The 17,669-nt window shown below is 38.5% G+C and overlaps 1 protein-coding gene across 1 annotated transcript in view; it reads right to left on the bottom strand.

The window, feature by feature from the left end:
• Positions 1-14,703, bottom strand: part of RFTN2 (raftlin family member 2) — a 69,788-nt gene extending 55,085 nt beyond the window's left edge. The window contains exon 1 of the mRNA XM_082630026.1: positions 13,863-14,703. Within this exon, the coding sequence (XP_082486152.1) occupies positions 13,863-14,001 (139 nt within the window). The 5' untranslated portion in view covers positions 14,002-14,703. The remainder of the gene's footprint in view (positions 1-13,862) is intronic.
• Between the last annotated feature and the right edge of the window lie 2,966 nt (positions 14,704-17,669).

Here is a 17,669-nt window from a genome sequence, read left to right as displayed (position 1 = left end):
ATGTTCTAGCAGTATTAATTTTAAAAACAACTTCATTTTCTGTGACAATATTTCTCATTTTCTGGAAAACAACCAAGACTTAATAACTAGAAATGGAGCTGCAGTTTGGCTATCTCTTGAATAACAAAACATATGAAATGAACTCCAGGTAGGGGCAGTGCTGGCTGTTGGCCTTCTGTCAGTGTGGTCAGTGCTGTCCAGCAAATAGCTGCTGTTAATTGCCCAAACACAGGAAGTAGGTTAAGAAGCAGACAAGGAAGAAGGGTCAGAGGAAATCCCTACCTCCTCTTACATTAATATCCACGTGATGGAACAGAAATCCACCACTTGGATTCACGTGGGTTCATGCCAACTTCTCAAATGAAAATAAAGCACTCAAAGAAAAGTTATATAAACCAGCATGAATCCATTTACTCAAATTTTCATCCTCTTTTGGATTTAAACTAATCTACAATATATTTTCATCATTATGAATAGGAATAAGAACAAAGAGACTGATCCTGGGTTTGGAAGAAACAGCTGGATTTCATTGCAAAATGACCCAGTTCTGCATGGTTGTGTGGCAATCACTCCGTGATTCATTTGGTCTTACTTTTTTAGTATTTTAACTATCAACCCTGATTTCCAAACAAAGGAACTAAAAAACTATAAACTAGAATAAACTGTTAAGACTAAGGAATGAAACATAGCTTAAACTTATTTTTAGAACTATATACTAATCCTACAAAAATTTAAAGAAAATTTCCGTCTTTTAATGGATCTCATTTCTTATTGTAGAAAATGGAAATGCTTAGCATGATACAAAAGAATCTTCATAGTCTGGCCTCTATCTACTTATTCAGCTTTCACTCTTGTCATCCTTTTCCTTGTACATCTTGCTTTGGCAGGACTGAACTACGGGAGTTCCTGAGCCTGGCACACTGTTTCATGTTGCTGGAATTTCGTTGCCTTTCCTGCTCCCCAAGTTGAGTTAATCATTCCTTCCTCTGTGCTGTGCATTCTACTAGTTCCCTTATCAATCTGTATTATAGACACTTGTTTATGTGTTTGTCTCCGCTGTTAGACTGAGAATTCCTTAAGGGCATAAAACCAGAATCACTTACCACAAGTAGAAAATTACATACAAATAAATACAACAAAAAGAAAATACTTATCAAATTCTAGCTGGATACTGTTATCTGCCAAGGACTGAGCCACAGCCCTGCTCTCTCTTTGTTGAAAGGGAGAATTAGCCATTAGAGAGGTGTTAGAGACATAGTAACTCCAAACTGATTGGAAGGTTTAAAAAGAACTGAAAAGGGCACAGCTTTCTGACTATGAGATTCAATGTTATTAATTCTGTGTTTGTGTGTACAACTTAAAAGCATCTCAGGTCTAGTGCTAAGTCTTTTGGTAGAGGCTTGGAACCCCTACTGGGATAGAAGTAGCAAGGACACAGCGATGGCAGCAAGGGGGACAGATGACATCAGAGGGAATAAAATGAATTATAAAACTAGATAAAAGAACTGTAAAAACTTTACAGCCTGAGGTCTCTTAAAGGACTTTCTTCACTTCATTGGCCCGATTGATAATGATAATGAAATCATTCCCTCCGTTCTATTGTTTCAGAACAAGGTTTTCAAAGGCAGAATTTTGTAACACGTTAAATAGAATCACAAGAAGATAGCTATAACAGAAGGACATTGGTGCTTAAAGAGGTTCCTGTTCAGGTAGAGAATGTATTTCTAAGGAACACCTTGTTCTCTGGTGATGTCAGAGAAATTTTGTGTCAGTGGAACAAATCCAGCTTTTCTAGTCTAATCTACATCCTCTTGCACTCTCAATAAAGTAAGGTTATTGTCTTGAGTTCAATGCAAAAGAAATGTTAATGCCTGAAACACACAAAGGCACACATGCACAGAAGTTTTGAGAGGAATTACAAACTGAGAAATCCAGGAAAGTTACAAAGGGAGAAAAAAAATTGTACATCAGTACTAATAAGCATATCTTACACATAAGTTTTTGTAAAGATCATGTCATTTTGGGCCCAGTGCTTTACATTAATTATTCAACTGTCTCAAATGTGCATGTTCTTCTATTTGGAGGTCTGTGTCTTTTGATAAATAGCACTCGGCATAGACATGACAATTATGATAAGTGCTTGAAAAATACTTGTTAAAGGACCAGCTGAATGAAAAATTGGTTGTAACATTAACATATTCAGTGAACAGAGCTCCAGGGTGCTCATGGAGCAGTAGTTTAGAAAATAGACTCTAGGGGGAATTCCCTGGTGGTGCAGTGGTTAGGACTCCTCGCTTTCATTGCTGAGGGCAGGGGTTCAATCCTGGTCAGGGAACTAAGATCCCACAAGCCAAAAAAAAAAAAAAAAAAAAAAGACCTTCGGACCAGACTGCCTGGATGCAAATCCCAGCTCTGCCACTTACTAGTCTGGCAAGGTACTTTGCACCCACGTGCCTCAGTTTCCTCATCTTCAAGGTAAGAATAATAATAGAGTCTACTCTATAGGGTCGTTAGGATTAAATAAGTTTATATGTGTTCCTAGAAAGTATCTGGCATGTAGCATGTGCTATACAATTATTGGTTGCTTTGTTAAGTAAAGTCCTCCCCTGTGGAATGAGAGGCAGCACACTATTCTAAGAGCATTAGGATCTGGAAGCAAATCACCTGGGCTCAACTCATGCCATTTACTAGATCTGGAACAAGTTAATTTGCCTGTCTGAGACAGGGACAAACAATGGTATTAACTTCATAGAGTTGCTTTCATAGTAATTGTAAAACATGAGCCCAGGGCCTGGTACAAAGTAAACACTCAAATATCAGTGATGTGCCTGTCTGTTGGTGGCCCAGCTTAGAAAGATAGTTTCAAATGAAGTTGCCCTCCGAGGTGTCATGGTTGGCTTAAAAAAATCTCCAGGAAGGTCATTGTAGAGATCTGGCTTTATTCCAAAAGCCCAGCCTGGCTCACCATCTGTAGAATTCTGTATCAGAGGCCCCTAACTCATGCTCTAGATCTCAGGTCCCTAACTCACCCTATAGATTAGGTGTCCCCCCCGCCCCCCCCCCGCCAACTCACTCCAAATAACAGTCCCTAACTCACGCTGATCTGCTCCATTGAGTCCCAGACTCAAATGTCCAAAGGTATCAGCCTGATAAAACAAGAAAAGGGGCTGTGCTGAAGGAGGGACCTGGGGAAGACTTAATACCTTATCCAAGAGTGCAGCAGCCCTGGTCCAGTGCTGCCATGGGGTCATGTGGGCCCAGTGTTGCTGGATCTTCTATTTTTTTTAAGAAAACCCCCAAATCCAGATTCTTATGTAATATCTCCCAACTTTAAAAAGTGACAGTTAATTCAAATATCTTAACACTATACACACCAAGCGAGACCTGTCTAAAGGCTGAATATGGCCCATGTCTTGCTGGTTTGCAGCTTCTCCTCTGGGTCGCCCCAGCGATTCTGCAGACCAGAGCCTGCCCAGGTCCAGCCCAGGCTGCCCAGGTCCAGGCCAGTCCACCCAGGCCATCTTAGATAGTGTTCAGCATCCTAGGACACAGAAAGTGATCCAAATCTTCCTCATTAGTGGGGACAGGAGGATGATGGTGATAGGAGGGCTGGGGTTCATTCTGTTAACAAATTGTCCTTCTTATCCTACACTGTGATTTATTTTAAACATGCCAGTGTCATTCGAGAAAGGTAAACCTAGGAGCAAGGAAAGGTGAAATAAATCTGGGAATTTTGTTGAGAACTTCCCTTCAGGTAATCCCCTCGATTCTTAATAATGTTTTAAACTGTGCTGAAAAGAGACTGGCAGCCTGATTGAGCTTAGAGATGTGAGGAAGGGACAAGCTGTGCACACAGAGTGAGGCATTTTCATCAGTGCTCACCAGAGTGAATAATTATGTCTCCATGATAGGCTTGGTGTTTGAAGCCAAGCCTTTGATTTGATGTCCTTACACTGGGGCAGTAATATCAGAGAATCTATTACTTTTTAAACACAGGAAATTAGGGGGGAGGTGTGGTTGTTTTGGCTAGAACTGAACAGCACAGGCAGTTAGCAGCAGCTGCAAGCCATCTTGCTCTTCTTAGCTCCCCAACCGCTGCGAGTTCCTTGGGAGAAGGAACAAATGGTGCTGTTGACGGCGTTAATGGGTGGGGCTGGTTGCCGTGCAATCAGTGCTACGCGATTTGTAAAAGCTTTATTACACCTTACAAGGCTATTGTGAAGAACTGGTGAAGGAAAGTATTTTGTAGTTGCTTTGAAAACTATATACATGCAGAGTGGACTTTTCTGATTAAAACTGAAATGTGCTGAAGGTTAAGCTAGTCTATCATTTATCCTCATAGTTTCCAAAATAAAATATCAGTAGAGTTTTTTATGGTCCTTTGCTTAAAAGCTTCATAGACAAAGATCAAATTTTAAAAATAGAAAAAAGTCATACAGACTGCCAACAAACACATGAAAGAATGCTCAACATCATTATTCATTAGAGAAATGCAAATCAAAACTACAATGAGATATCATCTCACACCAGTCAGAATGGCCATCATCAAAAAATCTAGAAACAATTAATGCTGGAGAGGGTGTGGAGAAAAGGGAACACTCTTGCACTGCTGGTGGGAATGTGAATTGGTACAGCCACTATGGAGAACAGTATGGAGGTTCCTTAAAAAACTAAAAACAGAACTACCATATGACCCAGCAATCCCACTACTGGGCATATACCCTGAGAAAACCATAATTCAAAAAGAGACATGTACCAAAATGTTCATTGCAGCTCTATTTACAATAGCCCGGAGATGGAAACAACCTAAGTGTCCATCATTGGATGAATGGATAAAGAAGATGTGGCACATATATACAATGGAATATTACTCAGCCATAGAAAGAAACGAAATTGAGCTATTTGTAATGAGGTGGATAGACCTAGAGTCTGTCATACAGAGTGAAGTAAGTCAGAAAGAGAAAGACAAATACCATATGCTAACACATATATATGGAATTCAAGAAAAAAAATGTCATGAAGAACCTAGGGGCAAGACGGGAATAAAGACACAGACCTACTAGAGCATGGACTTGAGGATATGGGGAGGGGGAAGGGTAAGCTGTGACAAAGCGAGAGAGAGGCATGGACATATATACACTACCAAACCTAAGGTAGATAGCTAGTGGGAAGCAGCTGCATAGCACAGGGAGATCAGCTCGGTGCTTTGTGACCGCCTGGAGGGGTGGGATAGGGAGGGTTGGAGGGAGGGAGATGCAAGAGGGAAGGGATATGGGAACAGATGTATATGTATAACTGATTCACTTTGTTATAAAGCAGAAACTAACACACCATTGTGAAGCAATTATACTCCAATAAAGTTGTAAAAAAAAATAGAAAAAAGTCACATTCTAGTAAAAAGTTAAGAACTTGTTCAATGCCAAAAGGTTTGCTCTGATGGTGTAACTCTATGAAAACAGTCCAAGACATATATATGTTCTTTCCACCAATTTACTTCTGAAGATTGGTATGTATTTTTGAAATATTTATGAAACATTGTTTCCTCAGATAAAAGCACGATGTACAAACACTGGCAAGCAATTTTACCATATTTTCAAAAGGGAACAGACTGTCAAACTCCATATTGTATCTAGCAATTATAGTAAAAAATAATAAGTAACATATACCAAGTACCTATTTTGTGCCAGGTACTATGCAAAGTGCTTTACATGCCTAATCTTAATTAGCCCTTACAAAAACTCCACAAGGCAGATATTATCATTATTCTCAGATGAGGAAACTCAGGAAGAGAGAGATTTGATAACTTGCCCAAATTGTTAGTGAGCGGTAAGGCTGTAATTGAACCAGACAGAATGACTCCAGAGCCAGTACATCCGAGCACCGACAGGAAAGTAAAGCTTCACTGATTTGCATCACTGTTAATTCAGAATTTGTGAAAATTCAGACATGAGCTGAGCTAAAGTTTTTGACTACTATAAATTGTTAATCAATCTAATGTGCAGATATTAAAAGGAGTATCCGGTTTACTCTACTTATCAAAATGTTTTAAGTTACTTAGAAAGATAAACTACTATATAAATAATGTCCAAATTACATAACATTTTATGTTTTCAATAAAGGTGCCATCTTTGTAGTCACTCATTCACATATTTAATTGAAGTAATACAACGGTGGTTTTGAAATGCGCTCAAACTCCAAGGGACGACAGAGTTCATAATCACAGGCAGATAAGCAAAAAGATCGCATTATGACCATTAAAACTCCTGCAGCCTTGTGTTTCACCGTGGCCTCCTGCATGTGCTGCACTCTGCCTGTTCGTTTTTTTTTTTTTTTACAACTTTATTGGAGTATAATTGCTTCACAATGGTGTATTAGTTTCTGCTTTATAACAAAGTGAATCAGTTATAGTTTTACTTGTAGTTCCCATACAAACCATGAGATTTTCTCTCATTTCTGGGTCTGCACAGCTTGTCTTTCAGCCTTGTTTGCCTTACCCCCACTTCCTTACTCAGCCTTTTTTTTAAACCTTTAAAAACATCTTGTGTTGGGGTAGAAATGTAACGTACAAACGGGGTGCACAAAACATACTTAAAACTGCCAGCATTTGGTAACCACCATCCATTCAAAAACCAGAAAATGGCGGGCATGCCAGAAGCCTCCCTTCCTGCCCATTTCAATCACAATCCCCCTCTCCTGCTCTGTGCTACCTTGAATTTTTTTTTTTTTTTACCTTGACTTTTTGTGGTCCTCACTCCTTGCTCTTTTTAGTTTACTATGCAAGAATGCAAGCAAACACTACAGTTCAGTTTTGCCAATTTTGTGAGCTTTATATAAATGGAATCATACAGTATTTTGTGTCTATTTTCTTTCACTGAACATTAAGGTCGTGAGATTAATCTTGGGCAGCTTGTGTAGTTGTAGTTTGTTCATTTTCACTGCAGTATAGTAGAGGACAGCAAAGTACTGCCTACGGCCTGTTTTGTTGTATATGGTATGTTGGCACTTCACTGGCCGAGCTGAGTAGTTGTGACAGAGACCACACAGCTCACAAAGCCTAAAATATATACTATCTGGCCCTTTTCAGAATAAGTTGGCTCACTTCTGCGGTATAGCGTTGCATTGTGTGAGTTTACCACAATTCATTTTTCCAGTCTCTTGTTCGTGGATTTCTGAGTTGTTCACACTTTTGGGGTTATTACAAATAGCACTTCTATCAACATTCTTGTATGTGCTGTATGGTGCATGCGTGTGCACGCTTCCACTGGGTATATGTATCTTCGCTAACTAGGTAATGACAAAGCATTTTTTGTGTTTTCAAAATGGTTGTACCAATTTACCAACACCTGGTATTAGCAGTCTTTTGACATTTTAGCCATTTTGGATGATTTGTAGTGGTTTCTCACTGTGGTTTTAACATGAATTTTTCCTGATTACTAATGAGGTTGAGCACCGTTTCATATGTCTATTGACCATTTAGATTTCTTGTTTCATCAGCCACCTGTCCAAGTTCCTTGTCCATTTTTCTATTGGGTTGTCTTTTCTTTTTTTGATTTTCAGTTGTATTTTGTATATTCTGGATATAAATCTTTGTCTAAGTCCCACTCATTCTTTAGATCAGATGAGGTGGCATTTCTTTTAAGGAGTCTTTCTGGATCCCACTAATCAGGTGGAGGTGCTCTTCTTTCTGCTTCTATAACTCTCAGACTTCTAGCAAAGCTTGTATCACAGCATAGAGTGTATGCACTGTAAATAGATGATTATTCATCAGGGCTCCTCAGCAGGAAGCTCACTAGGATGCAGGTTCACAGAAGTCAAGGACTAGGCTTTATTCCTCACTCAGAGCTCAGTAGGTGCTCAGTAAGAGTTAGTTCAAAGAATAAATAGATGAATTGGGAGACTGGGATTGACATATATACACTATTGACACTATGTATAAAATAGATAACTAATGAGAACCTACTGTATAGCACAGGGAACTCTACTCAATGCTCTGTGCTGACCTAAATGGGAAGGAAATCCAAAAAAAGAGGGGATATATGTATACGTGTAGCTGATTCACTTTGGTGTACAGTAGAAACTAACACAACATTGTAAAGCAACTATACTCCAATAAAAATTTTTAAAAAAGAATAAATAAATGTCCACCCAGATATAAGAAAACCCCCCAATATAATGTAGATTGCCAGTAGAAATGTATTTTCTCCCAACATCAATATTTATTTAATTGGGTCAATTGTTTGCTATTTTCAGAGATTCCCTACTCCCCCAGGTCAGAATGGGATCTTTCTCCCCCCCCCGACAACAGTCTGAAATTGTGAAGTTTTATTATTTGCCACAACTACTGAGCCTGTGCTCTAGAGCCCGAGAGCCACAACTACTGAGCCCATGTGCCACAACTACTGAAGCCTGCTCGCCTAGAGTCCATGCTCTAGAGAAGCCACTGCAATGAGAAGCCCGCGCACCGCAACCGAAGAGTAGCCCCCGCTTGCCGCAACTAGAGAAAGCCCTCAGGCAGCAACTAAGACCCAACACAGCCAAAAATAAATAAATAAAATAAATAAATAAATAAAAAATAAAGGAAAGTCCTTATGCAGTTTTTTTACCTGGTAGGAATTTGGGCTAGGCACCATGACAGAGATTATGTTGATGCTTGAGTAAATTTAGTCATCTTTATTATAAATTTCTTTTTACATAGCACTTTACATTTGAAAATCTTTTGACTGCTTGAGGAAATACTCAAGAACTTATTAGATTCAGACAGACATAGAAAACTTAGCTGGACTGACCTTCTTTCCTTCCTTCCCTCGTTTCTGATACTTTATTCATCTCTTGTTGATTTTTAAATGCATTCTCTTCAGTGCTGCATCTTCATTATTCTTGAAAGTTCTCTCGTATTTAAGATTACTGACCATTTCTTGCTTTTTGAAACCCTCCTTTTCCTTGTGTTCTCTGGTGTTATACAGTCACAACTGTCCTCATTCTATTTCATTTTTGTTGAGTTGTCCTAAATATGGCTAAATATGATTTAGCCTGATGATTCAGCCCAAGACACTTATCCTCTGCCCATAGTCTCCTCTTTAAGACTTTATCTACTTCAATTCCTCCTGGAAGTCATCATCTCTTCCGTGCACCTGTAACTCTCTCTGCCAGGATGTTCCACTGCCACCTCACATGCAACGTGCCTGGAATGGAATTGCTGTTTCACCAACTGACTTCCTGTGGGATGTCCCTCCTACTGCAGGAGGCATCATTATTTCCACAGTTACTCAGGCTCAGAACAGGGAAGTCATCTTGAATTCCTTTCTTTCTGTTCCTTCATATCCAGCCAGCCACAGGCTAAGTCCTTCCTTGGTAATGTCTCTTACATGTGTCCCCTGCATCCTGTCCTTACTGCAGGTCCTCATCGTCATTAGCTTTGACCACTACAAGCAGTCTTCCAACTTTTCTCCTCACTTGCATCTCTCCCCACTGCAATCTCACATTAATCTTCTAAAAATACTTCTCTGTATCTATCAATTACTTGTTCAAAAGCCTTTACAGCTATTTATTCCCCGTAGAATCAAGGAATCACTCCTTGATTCCTTGATTCCACTCCAAGTCAGAGCACTCTATACTCCATTTATTTCCAACCTCATTTTCTGCTTTTCTCCTTTAAACACCACCTTAGCTCACTTCTTTCTTTTTTTAAAAAATTAATTAATTAATTAATTTTTGGCTGAGTTGGATCTTTTTTTTTTTTTTTAAATTATTTTTTTTCCCATTTTATTTATTTATTTATTTATTTATTTATGGCTGTGTTGGGTCTTCGTTTCTGTGCGAGGGCTTTCTCTAGTTGCGGCAAGTGGGGGCCACTACTCATCACGGTGCGCGGGCCTCTCATTATCGCGGCCTCTCTTGTTGCGGAGCACAGGCTCCAGACGCGCAGGCTCAGTAATTGTGGCTCACGGGGCCAGCTGCTCCGCGGCATGTGGGATCCTCCCAGACCAGGGCTCGAACCCATGTCCCCTGCATTAGCAGGCAGATTCTCAACCACTGCACCACCAGGGAAGCCCTGAGTTGGATCTTTGTTGCTGCACGCGGGCTTTCTCTAGTTGCGGCGAGTGAGGGGCTACTCTTCACTGCGGTGCGTGGGCTTCTCATTGCAGTGGCTTCTCTTGTTGTGGAGCATGGGCTCTAGGCGGGCTTCAGTAGTTGTGGCACACGGGCTCAGTAGTTGTAGCTCGTGGGCTCTAAAGCGCAGGCTCAGTAGTTGTGGCACACAGGCTTAGCTGCTCCACAGCATGTGGGATCTTCCCGGACCAGGGATTGAACCTGTGTCCCCTGCATTCACAGGCGGATCCTTAACCACTGCACCACCAGGGACGCCCCCTCACTTCTCCTTTCAATAGCCCTTGAAAGTACCTCAAACTCTTAATCTTTTTCTGATTATATAAACCCTATTTTTTTCTTCAGGTTCAGTTAAAGTCCTAATTTGAATTCCAACTTATCCTATTCAAAATTGATTTTTCCTTTTCCTGATACCTCTTGTATCTCGTATTGCAATTTTTCATTCATTACTTCAACACAACTTATTGGCCACCGGTCATGTGCCAAACACTGTGCAAAACACAGCAGTGCAAAGGCGGATGTGGTTCCTGACCTTGAGGAGTTCATGAGCTTGTCCAGTTTGACCAATTAGAATATAAAATATTGGAGGGCAGAAACTATGTCTTATTCCTTTTTGTGTTTTCACTACTTATCAGCATCTTCTACAGAATCCATACATCAATGTATTTACTACTGTAACCGTGATGGTAAAAGGCAATGAGAGTTTCTTGTTCTCATAATAATAAAGCAAGCTAGGGGCCAGGAAAATTTTACTCAATGTGTTTTACATGATTCTATTAGAAAGTCAAATAAGGAAGTTACCATCTGTCCTTCTGTTGGGTTTTTAATACTGTAGAAATTTCTTTTTAATCATAAAGCTAAACATGCTCTAAAAATCCTTAAGGCCATGGTTATTCAGATTGTTTTCTGGGATTGCACAAGAAGGTAAACCAACCCTTCTGGATCATTTGCAGAGTTAATTTAACTTTTCACCAAGAAACTCTATCATGTACTCATATATATACTGACACATTCTCATACATACACATGTATAGATTACTATACAATAATCCAGAAAATTTATCACAAAAATTGTGCTGAAATCTCACTAGTGTGGTTAGTAGATCTGGCATAAGGCCAGGAAGGATAATAGTTAACTTTTATTAAGTGCTTACTAAGTGTCAGGTACCTTTTCAAGGAGATTATTTTGTATAATCTCCTTTAATCTTTAAAATAACTCTATTATGCAAGCACCATCAGAACCCCCATTTTATAGATGAGGAAACTGAGATACAGCAAAGTTTATAAGCTTGCCAAGTTAGTGAGTGAAAGAGCCTAGATTCAGAACCCAGGAACTTGACTCCAGAGCCTTATGCGCTTAATGATTAGGCTATTATTTCTCCCATAGAGATATATAAGTAATGGCTCAAAGTACCCCCCCCAAAAAAAAAGTGTGGGAAAGGCACACACACACACACACACATACACGCACACAGAGAATGGAACTAAATGGAAAATCAATAAATTGTTCAAGATAACTATAGCTACCATAACACAGGGCACTGGAAATTTCAAAGGGTCTCCTCTTGCCCCACTGGGACTTGACTCTCTGTCCCATGTCCTCTGTTTGGAAAAACAGAAGAAAACAAGGTAAGAGACAGGCTCTTCGTGAGCATACACAGCTGTCACTAGACCAATTTGTTTCCTGAAAGGTTGCTCACTGCACGTGGCCTCTGAGAGGCAGGAGATGCCACTATTTAGTAGCCCTCACAGCAACCCCAGGTCAGAATGGCCAGGACTAAACGAAGAAGGCTGGCATATTTTAACCCCCATGTGACTCACTTCTCTACACACTGGAGGAATAGGTGGGCGTCAGAGACAACAGAAGAGAGGAAGGTGGTTTGTGGAGCTGGGCTGATACAGAGTCTTGGCTTCTGAGGCAGAGGCAAAGGCAAAGACAAAAACAAAACAGAACAAAAAACATGTGGAAGAATTGTAGAGAAAAGGGACACCAGGAGACTGGGCCCCTGGACCAAATAGGAACCAGGTGCAACTTTAAAATACGTGCCTGCTTACCGAGTTAACATTTGCAAACTATGCCCATACTTACACTTTATAGTGTAATACTCTATTACCTCCTCCAAACACCTAGAGTGGAAGGTAGAAATTTTACTCCTTTCACAGAGAGAAGGGCTTCTGATAATAATAAAACCAAAATGACTTCTGAAGAAAGTTGTAGATCTTTCTGATTCAAGGATGGCTGCATTTATACAAATTTGTTTGAGATTGCTAACATTGTTGGGAGGAAATAAATAAAAAAAATTCAAGTTACTTTAAAACCTATGGGGGCTGTGCAGCAATCTTAAAGTACAGATCAAAATGGCTCTGGCCTAAACTTTATGAATAGACAAGGTTTTGAGGTTAAGGAAAATATGTGTTTGCATCCTGTGGATTTACAAAAACTTGTCCTAAAAGATAATTGACAAGGACAATCCATGGAGAAAACATAGGACCACATCACAAATATTTTCTCAAATGATGATTTTTGAAAAAGTATAGAAAAAATTCATTTGAGTGGTTACTTCTCTGATTGTCACCATTATCTTAATCTACTTTTAACTTTAATAATTAAAAAGAAAATTAAGAACATTGACATTTTCCCCTTTGGTAGCCTTAGCCTTAGGTAAAAATGGAAATGTAACTATGTTAAAAGTATATGTACAGACTTTGTGTATGTCTCTGGAAGGGAGTTTGCTTGCTGGCTAGCTCAGTTTTTGACAAAGAAAAATGGGCTGCTCTTGCTTCTTGCACAAAGATGCACTGTTCATAGAGCAAACCAAAAAATGGAGAATTTGTGTTTAAGTTGAAAAGAAATTAATATCCAACATGATAATGTACTTAGTATAAATTTTCTATTAACTGATAAAATGTGTGGCTTATTAGAATTAAAAGCATAACTTTGTAATAAGAACTTAAAATACTGATATCTGGAAATTCTAACAGCAAGCAGGACACTCAATTTCATTTTTAATACCCTGTAATTAAAGGTATAGTTCTGCTTTTTAAAAACTCAGTTTTATCAATGCGATTGTACAGTAAAGTTTCCAAAAGAAGTGAGGTAAAGTATTTGTGAAGTTGAGCTGCCTCTGTTCCTTGCACAGGGCTGCCATCTGGGCTTGTTTATTTGTGTTTCCAACTTTCTGGAACAGGGAGTTTCTCTGTTAGGGACAGGGCAAGCAGAGGAAGTATCTTACAGAAGACTATCTTTTTTTCTGTATTTCAAACTTCAAGTTTAGTTTGGTCAAAAATATCAAATGGCTAGCAGAATCACAACATTAACACAGTTGGAAACCTCAGAATTGTCTTAGCAAATACTCTTCCACATGATGCAAGTAATATTTCCTACATGCTACCTTCTTGTGCCTTTCAGATCTTTTTCAAAACACAAACTGTCATTAAGGCTAGAGCTATTTGGCTGGAAAGCGAACATTTTTCATGTGTCCTTCTACAAATAAGCATTTGATTTAAAAATGAAAGGACTATTTCCAAGCAGTTTTTCTAATTTTATAAAGTACATATGAGCCAAATCTACAGAAACCAAACAGAACAAAAATCTTTCAGAGTGTAATTAAGAAACAAAGCATTATTGTTAGATTGATTGTACAATCTGATGATAAGGAACAGTTTAAAAATCCACAAACCAACACTTAAAAAAACTAGTAGTCCCTTATCTCTGAAATCTTTCATTTAACAAATAAAATAGAAGCAAAAAGTACCTTGTAAAGTAAAATCCAGCAATACATATTCGTAAGCAAATTCTGTCTTTGTTTCCACTTGCGGTCTCTTCAGGGTAGAAAATATTTTTCCAGGGCTGCTATCATCAGGGTCTTCTAGCTTTCTAAGTCCGCACCCCATGGCAAAATCTGTAAGGAATTAAATTGCAGGATAGGGGAGGGAGACCAGCAAATTCTGTTGTTTAAGCTGCAAAAAGAAAGTTACAGACTTAACTGCTTTGATTTTTTCAGCTAAACCATAGATACTCAAAAAGAAAACATTTGAGTCCAAAGAAAGGAGCTGAAGACTTTTTCTATCCATTTTTCTGTAAAGTCGTTGAACCCATGATGATTACGCTACAGCTCCGGGAGGCTGGGCTTGATCTTAGGAGAAACATGCAAGCTGCTACAACTTAGCGGAGAATTTCCATGCCACGTCAATTTACAGCCAGCCCCCTACCAGAGCCCTGTCGCTCAGGGCACCAACAGTGCTTTGTCTATCCCAGGTAGCTGGATGATAAAGGAGGTGTCCAAAAACGGAAATAAAAAGGCAAAAGTGCAAATCAGATGGGGTTATCTACAGGTAGAGGCTATATTCAGACATAGTGGTGTGCAATTCGTTTTCTGTTTTCTCTTTTCCCTTTTTCCTGTGCCCGCTGCCCCCCCTTCCTCGCTGCTATTACCAAGAAAGCAAAAGGAGAGAGAGAGACAGAGAGAGACAGAGAGAGAGAGAGAAAATGGAAAGAAAAACAAACCAGGATTCTCAGTATGGTTGGAAACAAAAATCATTTCCAGAAAGGAAGTCAGGAAACTGTTTCTGGAGTCTAAAAGGAGAAAAGTTAAAGTTAAAAAAACAACAACCCACGTTTAGTCTTTAGATAGCACTTTTGAGGATTTCTTTCCAAACGAAGGGTTTTTTTTGGCTGGAAAAATCATGGACTAGTTAAACTGCCACATATAAAATGTTTATATTTAAATATCATAATAAAAAGACTATTTAATTGCAAAGAAGAGACAGTAATGTGGATAATTAGTTTCCCTAACATTTATAAAGTTTAAAAAAACTCTACTATTAGAAGGCTTATGATAATAACTAGTAACACTCCCACAGGTCCCAGAGTATCATTAATTAAAAACAACAACAAAACTGACAACTTGATTCATTGTCTTATAAATTGCTATTTACCTGAAGTCAAGAACAACTTCTAATGGAACAATTGTAATGAGTGTTTATTGTATTTTACCATTTACGCGTCATGTGGTGTGGTGTACCCATCAAAACTGTAAGCCCTGGAATCATACCTCCTGGTTTCAAATACTGCTTCTAATGCCTACTAGAGACGTGATCTTGGGCAACTTACTGGACCTCTTCAGGTTTCAATTTCCGCCCCTATAAAATGGAGTTAATAATAATACTTACCTCATAGGCTTGTTATGAAGGTTGAATGAGATAATCTTATCTCATATCTTAACATTATGCCTGGCGAATAGCATAAAATAAATTTGTTAATGTGCTTACATTATAAAACAGTGTTGAGAATAGTAGTAGAAAGGAAGTGATTCTGCCACCATTCCCATTATTTACAAAATAAACCTCACATTTCAGGTTTCATAGAATACAAGCCTGAAAAGATTTTTCAATTACATTGAAGAGTGCACATGAAAACTCTCAAAAGGGTATGGATTATTTAGTTTGTAGATCACTATGACGTCTTGTCTCTTCCTTCCACCTCCTTGTCTTTAAACAATTTACTTTTCAGAAGTGTTTTTTAACAGAGGAAAATTCCATAGTCCTTCATTCTCAAGGGTGAGCATGGTTGGTGGCAGCAATTTCTGGGTAAATTTGGCTAAAAAGACAGCAGACTCTGACCTAGTGTGACTCATTTGACTATTCCCAGTGTTTCAATGCCTGTCATTTTTCATGTCCTCTTTTGCTGTGAGCTCCTGGATGGCAGAAATAGAATATTTGAAGTTCACTAGTTCCTACTGCAGAGCCTGGAGGATTATTTATGAAATACTCATTATATTTATTAAGCACCTGCTATATTCCAGGCACTAAATTAGATGCTGCTGGGTACACAAGTTGACTAAACATGGCTTCTGCCCTAAAGGAACTTAAGGCTTAATGGGGAAGAAGACAGATTTATAAACAGATAATTTCAATTTGATTTGGTAGCTGCTAAGATAGAAGTATGCATAGGATGCTATAGAAACCCTAGAAGAGGTCTCTACTCAGCTTGGAGGATGATATCTGAGCTGTCTTGAAGGATGAATATGCATAAGATAGATAAAGAAAGGTGGGGAGCATGTGCCAGGAAAAGGGAAAGGCACCAGCAATGTTATGGAATCATGAAACAGTATGGCATGAACTTGAAGGAACATGAAGCAGTTGAGAATTACTAGAACATAAAATTTGAAAGAAGACTAAGCTAAGCTATAAAGGAGGCAAGAGCCAGTTGTAATGGGTTTTATATGCTGCATAAAGGGAATTTTGACTTTATTTTGTAGGCAGCAAATGAGAATCAAATAATCCAATGGAAAAATCAAACGAGGAGCTTGAAATAGGCAAGTGACATAAGTTTGTGTTTTTGATGGGTTACTATGGCTGCTTTGAGGAAGATGCTCTTAATAGGAGCAAGAATGGGGGAGACTAGTCATTCAGGAGAGTATTGCAGTAGTCCAGTTGAGTTGATGACTGAACAAATGAATGAATAGAATGCATCATTATGTCCTTAAAGAATTTCTTTTATCTCTAGTGAAAGGAACTGCACTTCCTTTTGTTCACAACTAAGCCATCACTTAATCATTTTTCTCTCCAAAAGTCCAACAAAATAAAATTTTATTTGACCCTTAATGATGTTTCAAAACACATTTACATGTCCATATGGCACACATTCCTTCTATTTTAACAATTATATGGGATTTCATTGTATTAATATTATGTTTAATAAGCAGCATTTTGGCTATTTTCAAAGTTTCATGGTGACGAATTTTATAAAGATTACTTTTTCCTCCACATTGGATTATTTCCTAAACACTTAGATTTTACTTCATAAATGGTCAAAGGAAAGAGTTTACATACAAAGAAATCAGTTAGAAAGTAATAAGCAGATAAAATGTATTCTAATGGGTAAATAATTCATTTACATTACTTACATAAATATGTGGTTGGCCATAAACTGTTTAAGATATTAACCTTAGTTTTGTTTTTTTTTTCTTTCTTTTGTCTACGCTCTGCAGCAGGTGGGATCTTAGTTCTTTGACCAGGGATCGAACACGTGCCCCCTGCATTGGAAGCATGGAGTCTTAACCACTGGACCTCCAGGAAAGTCCCAGATTTTTTCTTTTCCTTTAAAACTGTATTTTGGGCAGTAAGCTTTTGTTGGTTATCACGTGTATTTGCTCCATACCTCTTTAATGCTTGTACATTTTTAGACAAATACTTTTAGTCAAAAAATTTTCTGTATCTCCAGAAATATGTACATTTCTTCAATAACATATTTCTCCATTTGAAACAAATGTCTGTTTTGTCGTATATTGGCTTGTTGTATATTGAGTACTTACAGTAATTAGGATAAATTTTTGGAATAAATGTTTTCTAACATTGTTCATTATTTCAGTATTGATTTACATTTGCTGCCAATTGTAGATTTCAGGGACAGCTTTCAGTTCTGTATTGTAAAGGGGGTTTCCCCAAGTGCAGACTCTTATGTGGCTGGATATGATGGAGATATAGTACCAGTTCTTGTCTGTGTTCTAGTATGAGCTCACTTAGTCCTTGAATGAATGAATGAGCCTTATGAAAACATT

The sequence above is a fragment of the Mesoplodon mirus genome (genome assembly GCF_964341445.2).
Source record: "Mesoplodon mirus genome assembly, chromosome: 8".
Classification (NCBI taxonomy): Eukaryota; Metazoa; Chordata; class Mammalia; order Artiodactyla; family Ziphiidae; genus Mesoplodon; species Mesoplodon mirus.
The sequence above is the reverse complement of the archived record's forward strand: the minus strand, read 5'-3'. Positions and strand labels throughout refer to the sequence as shown.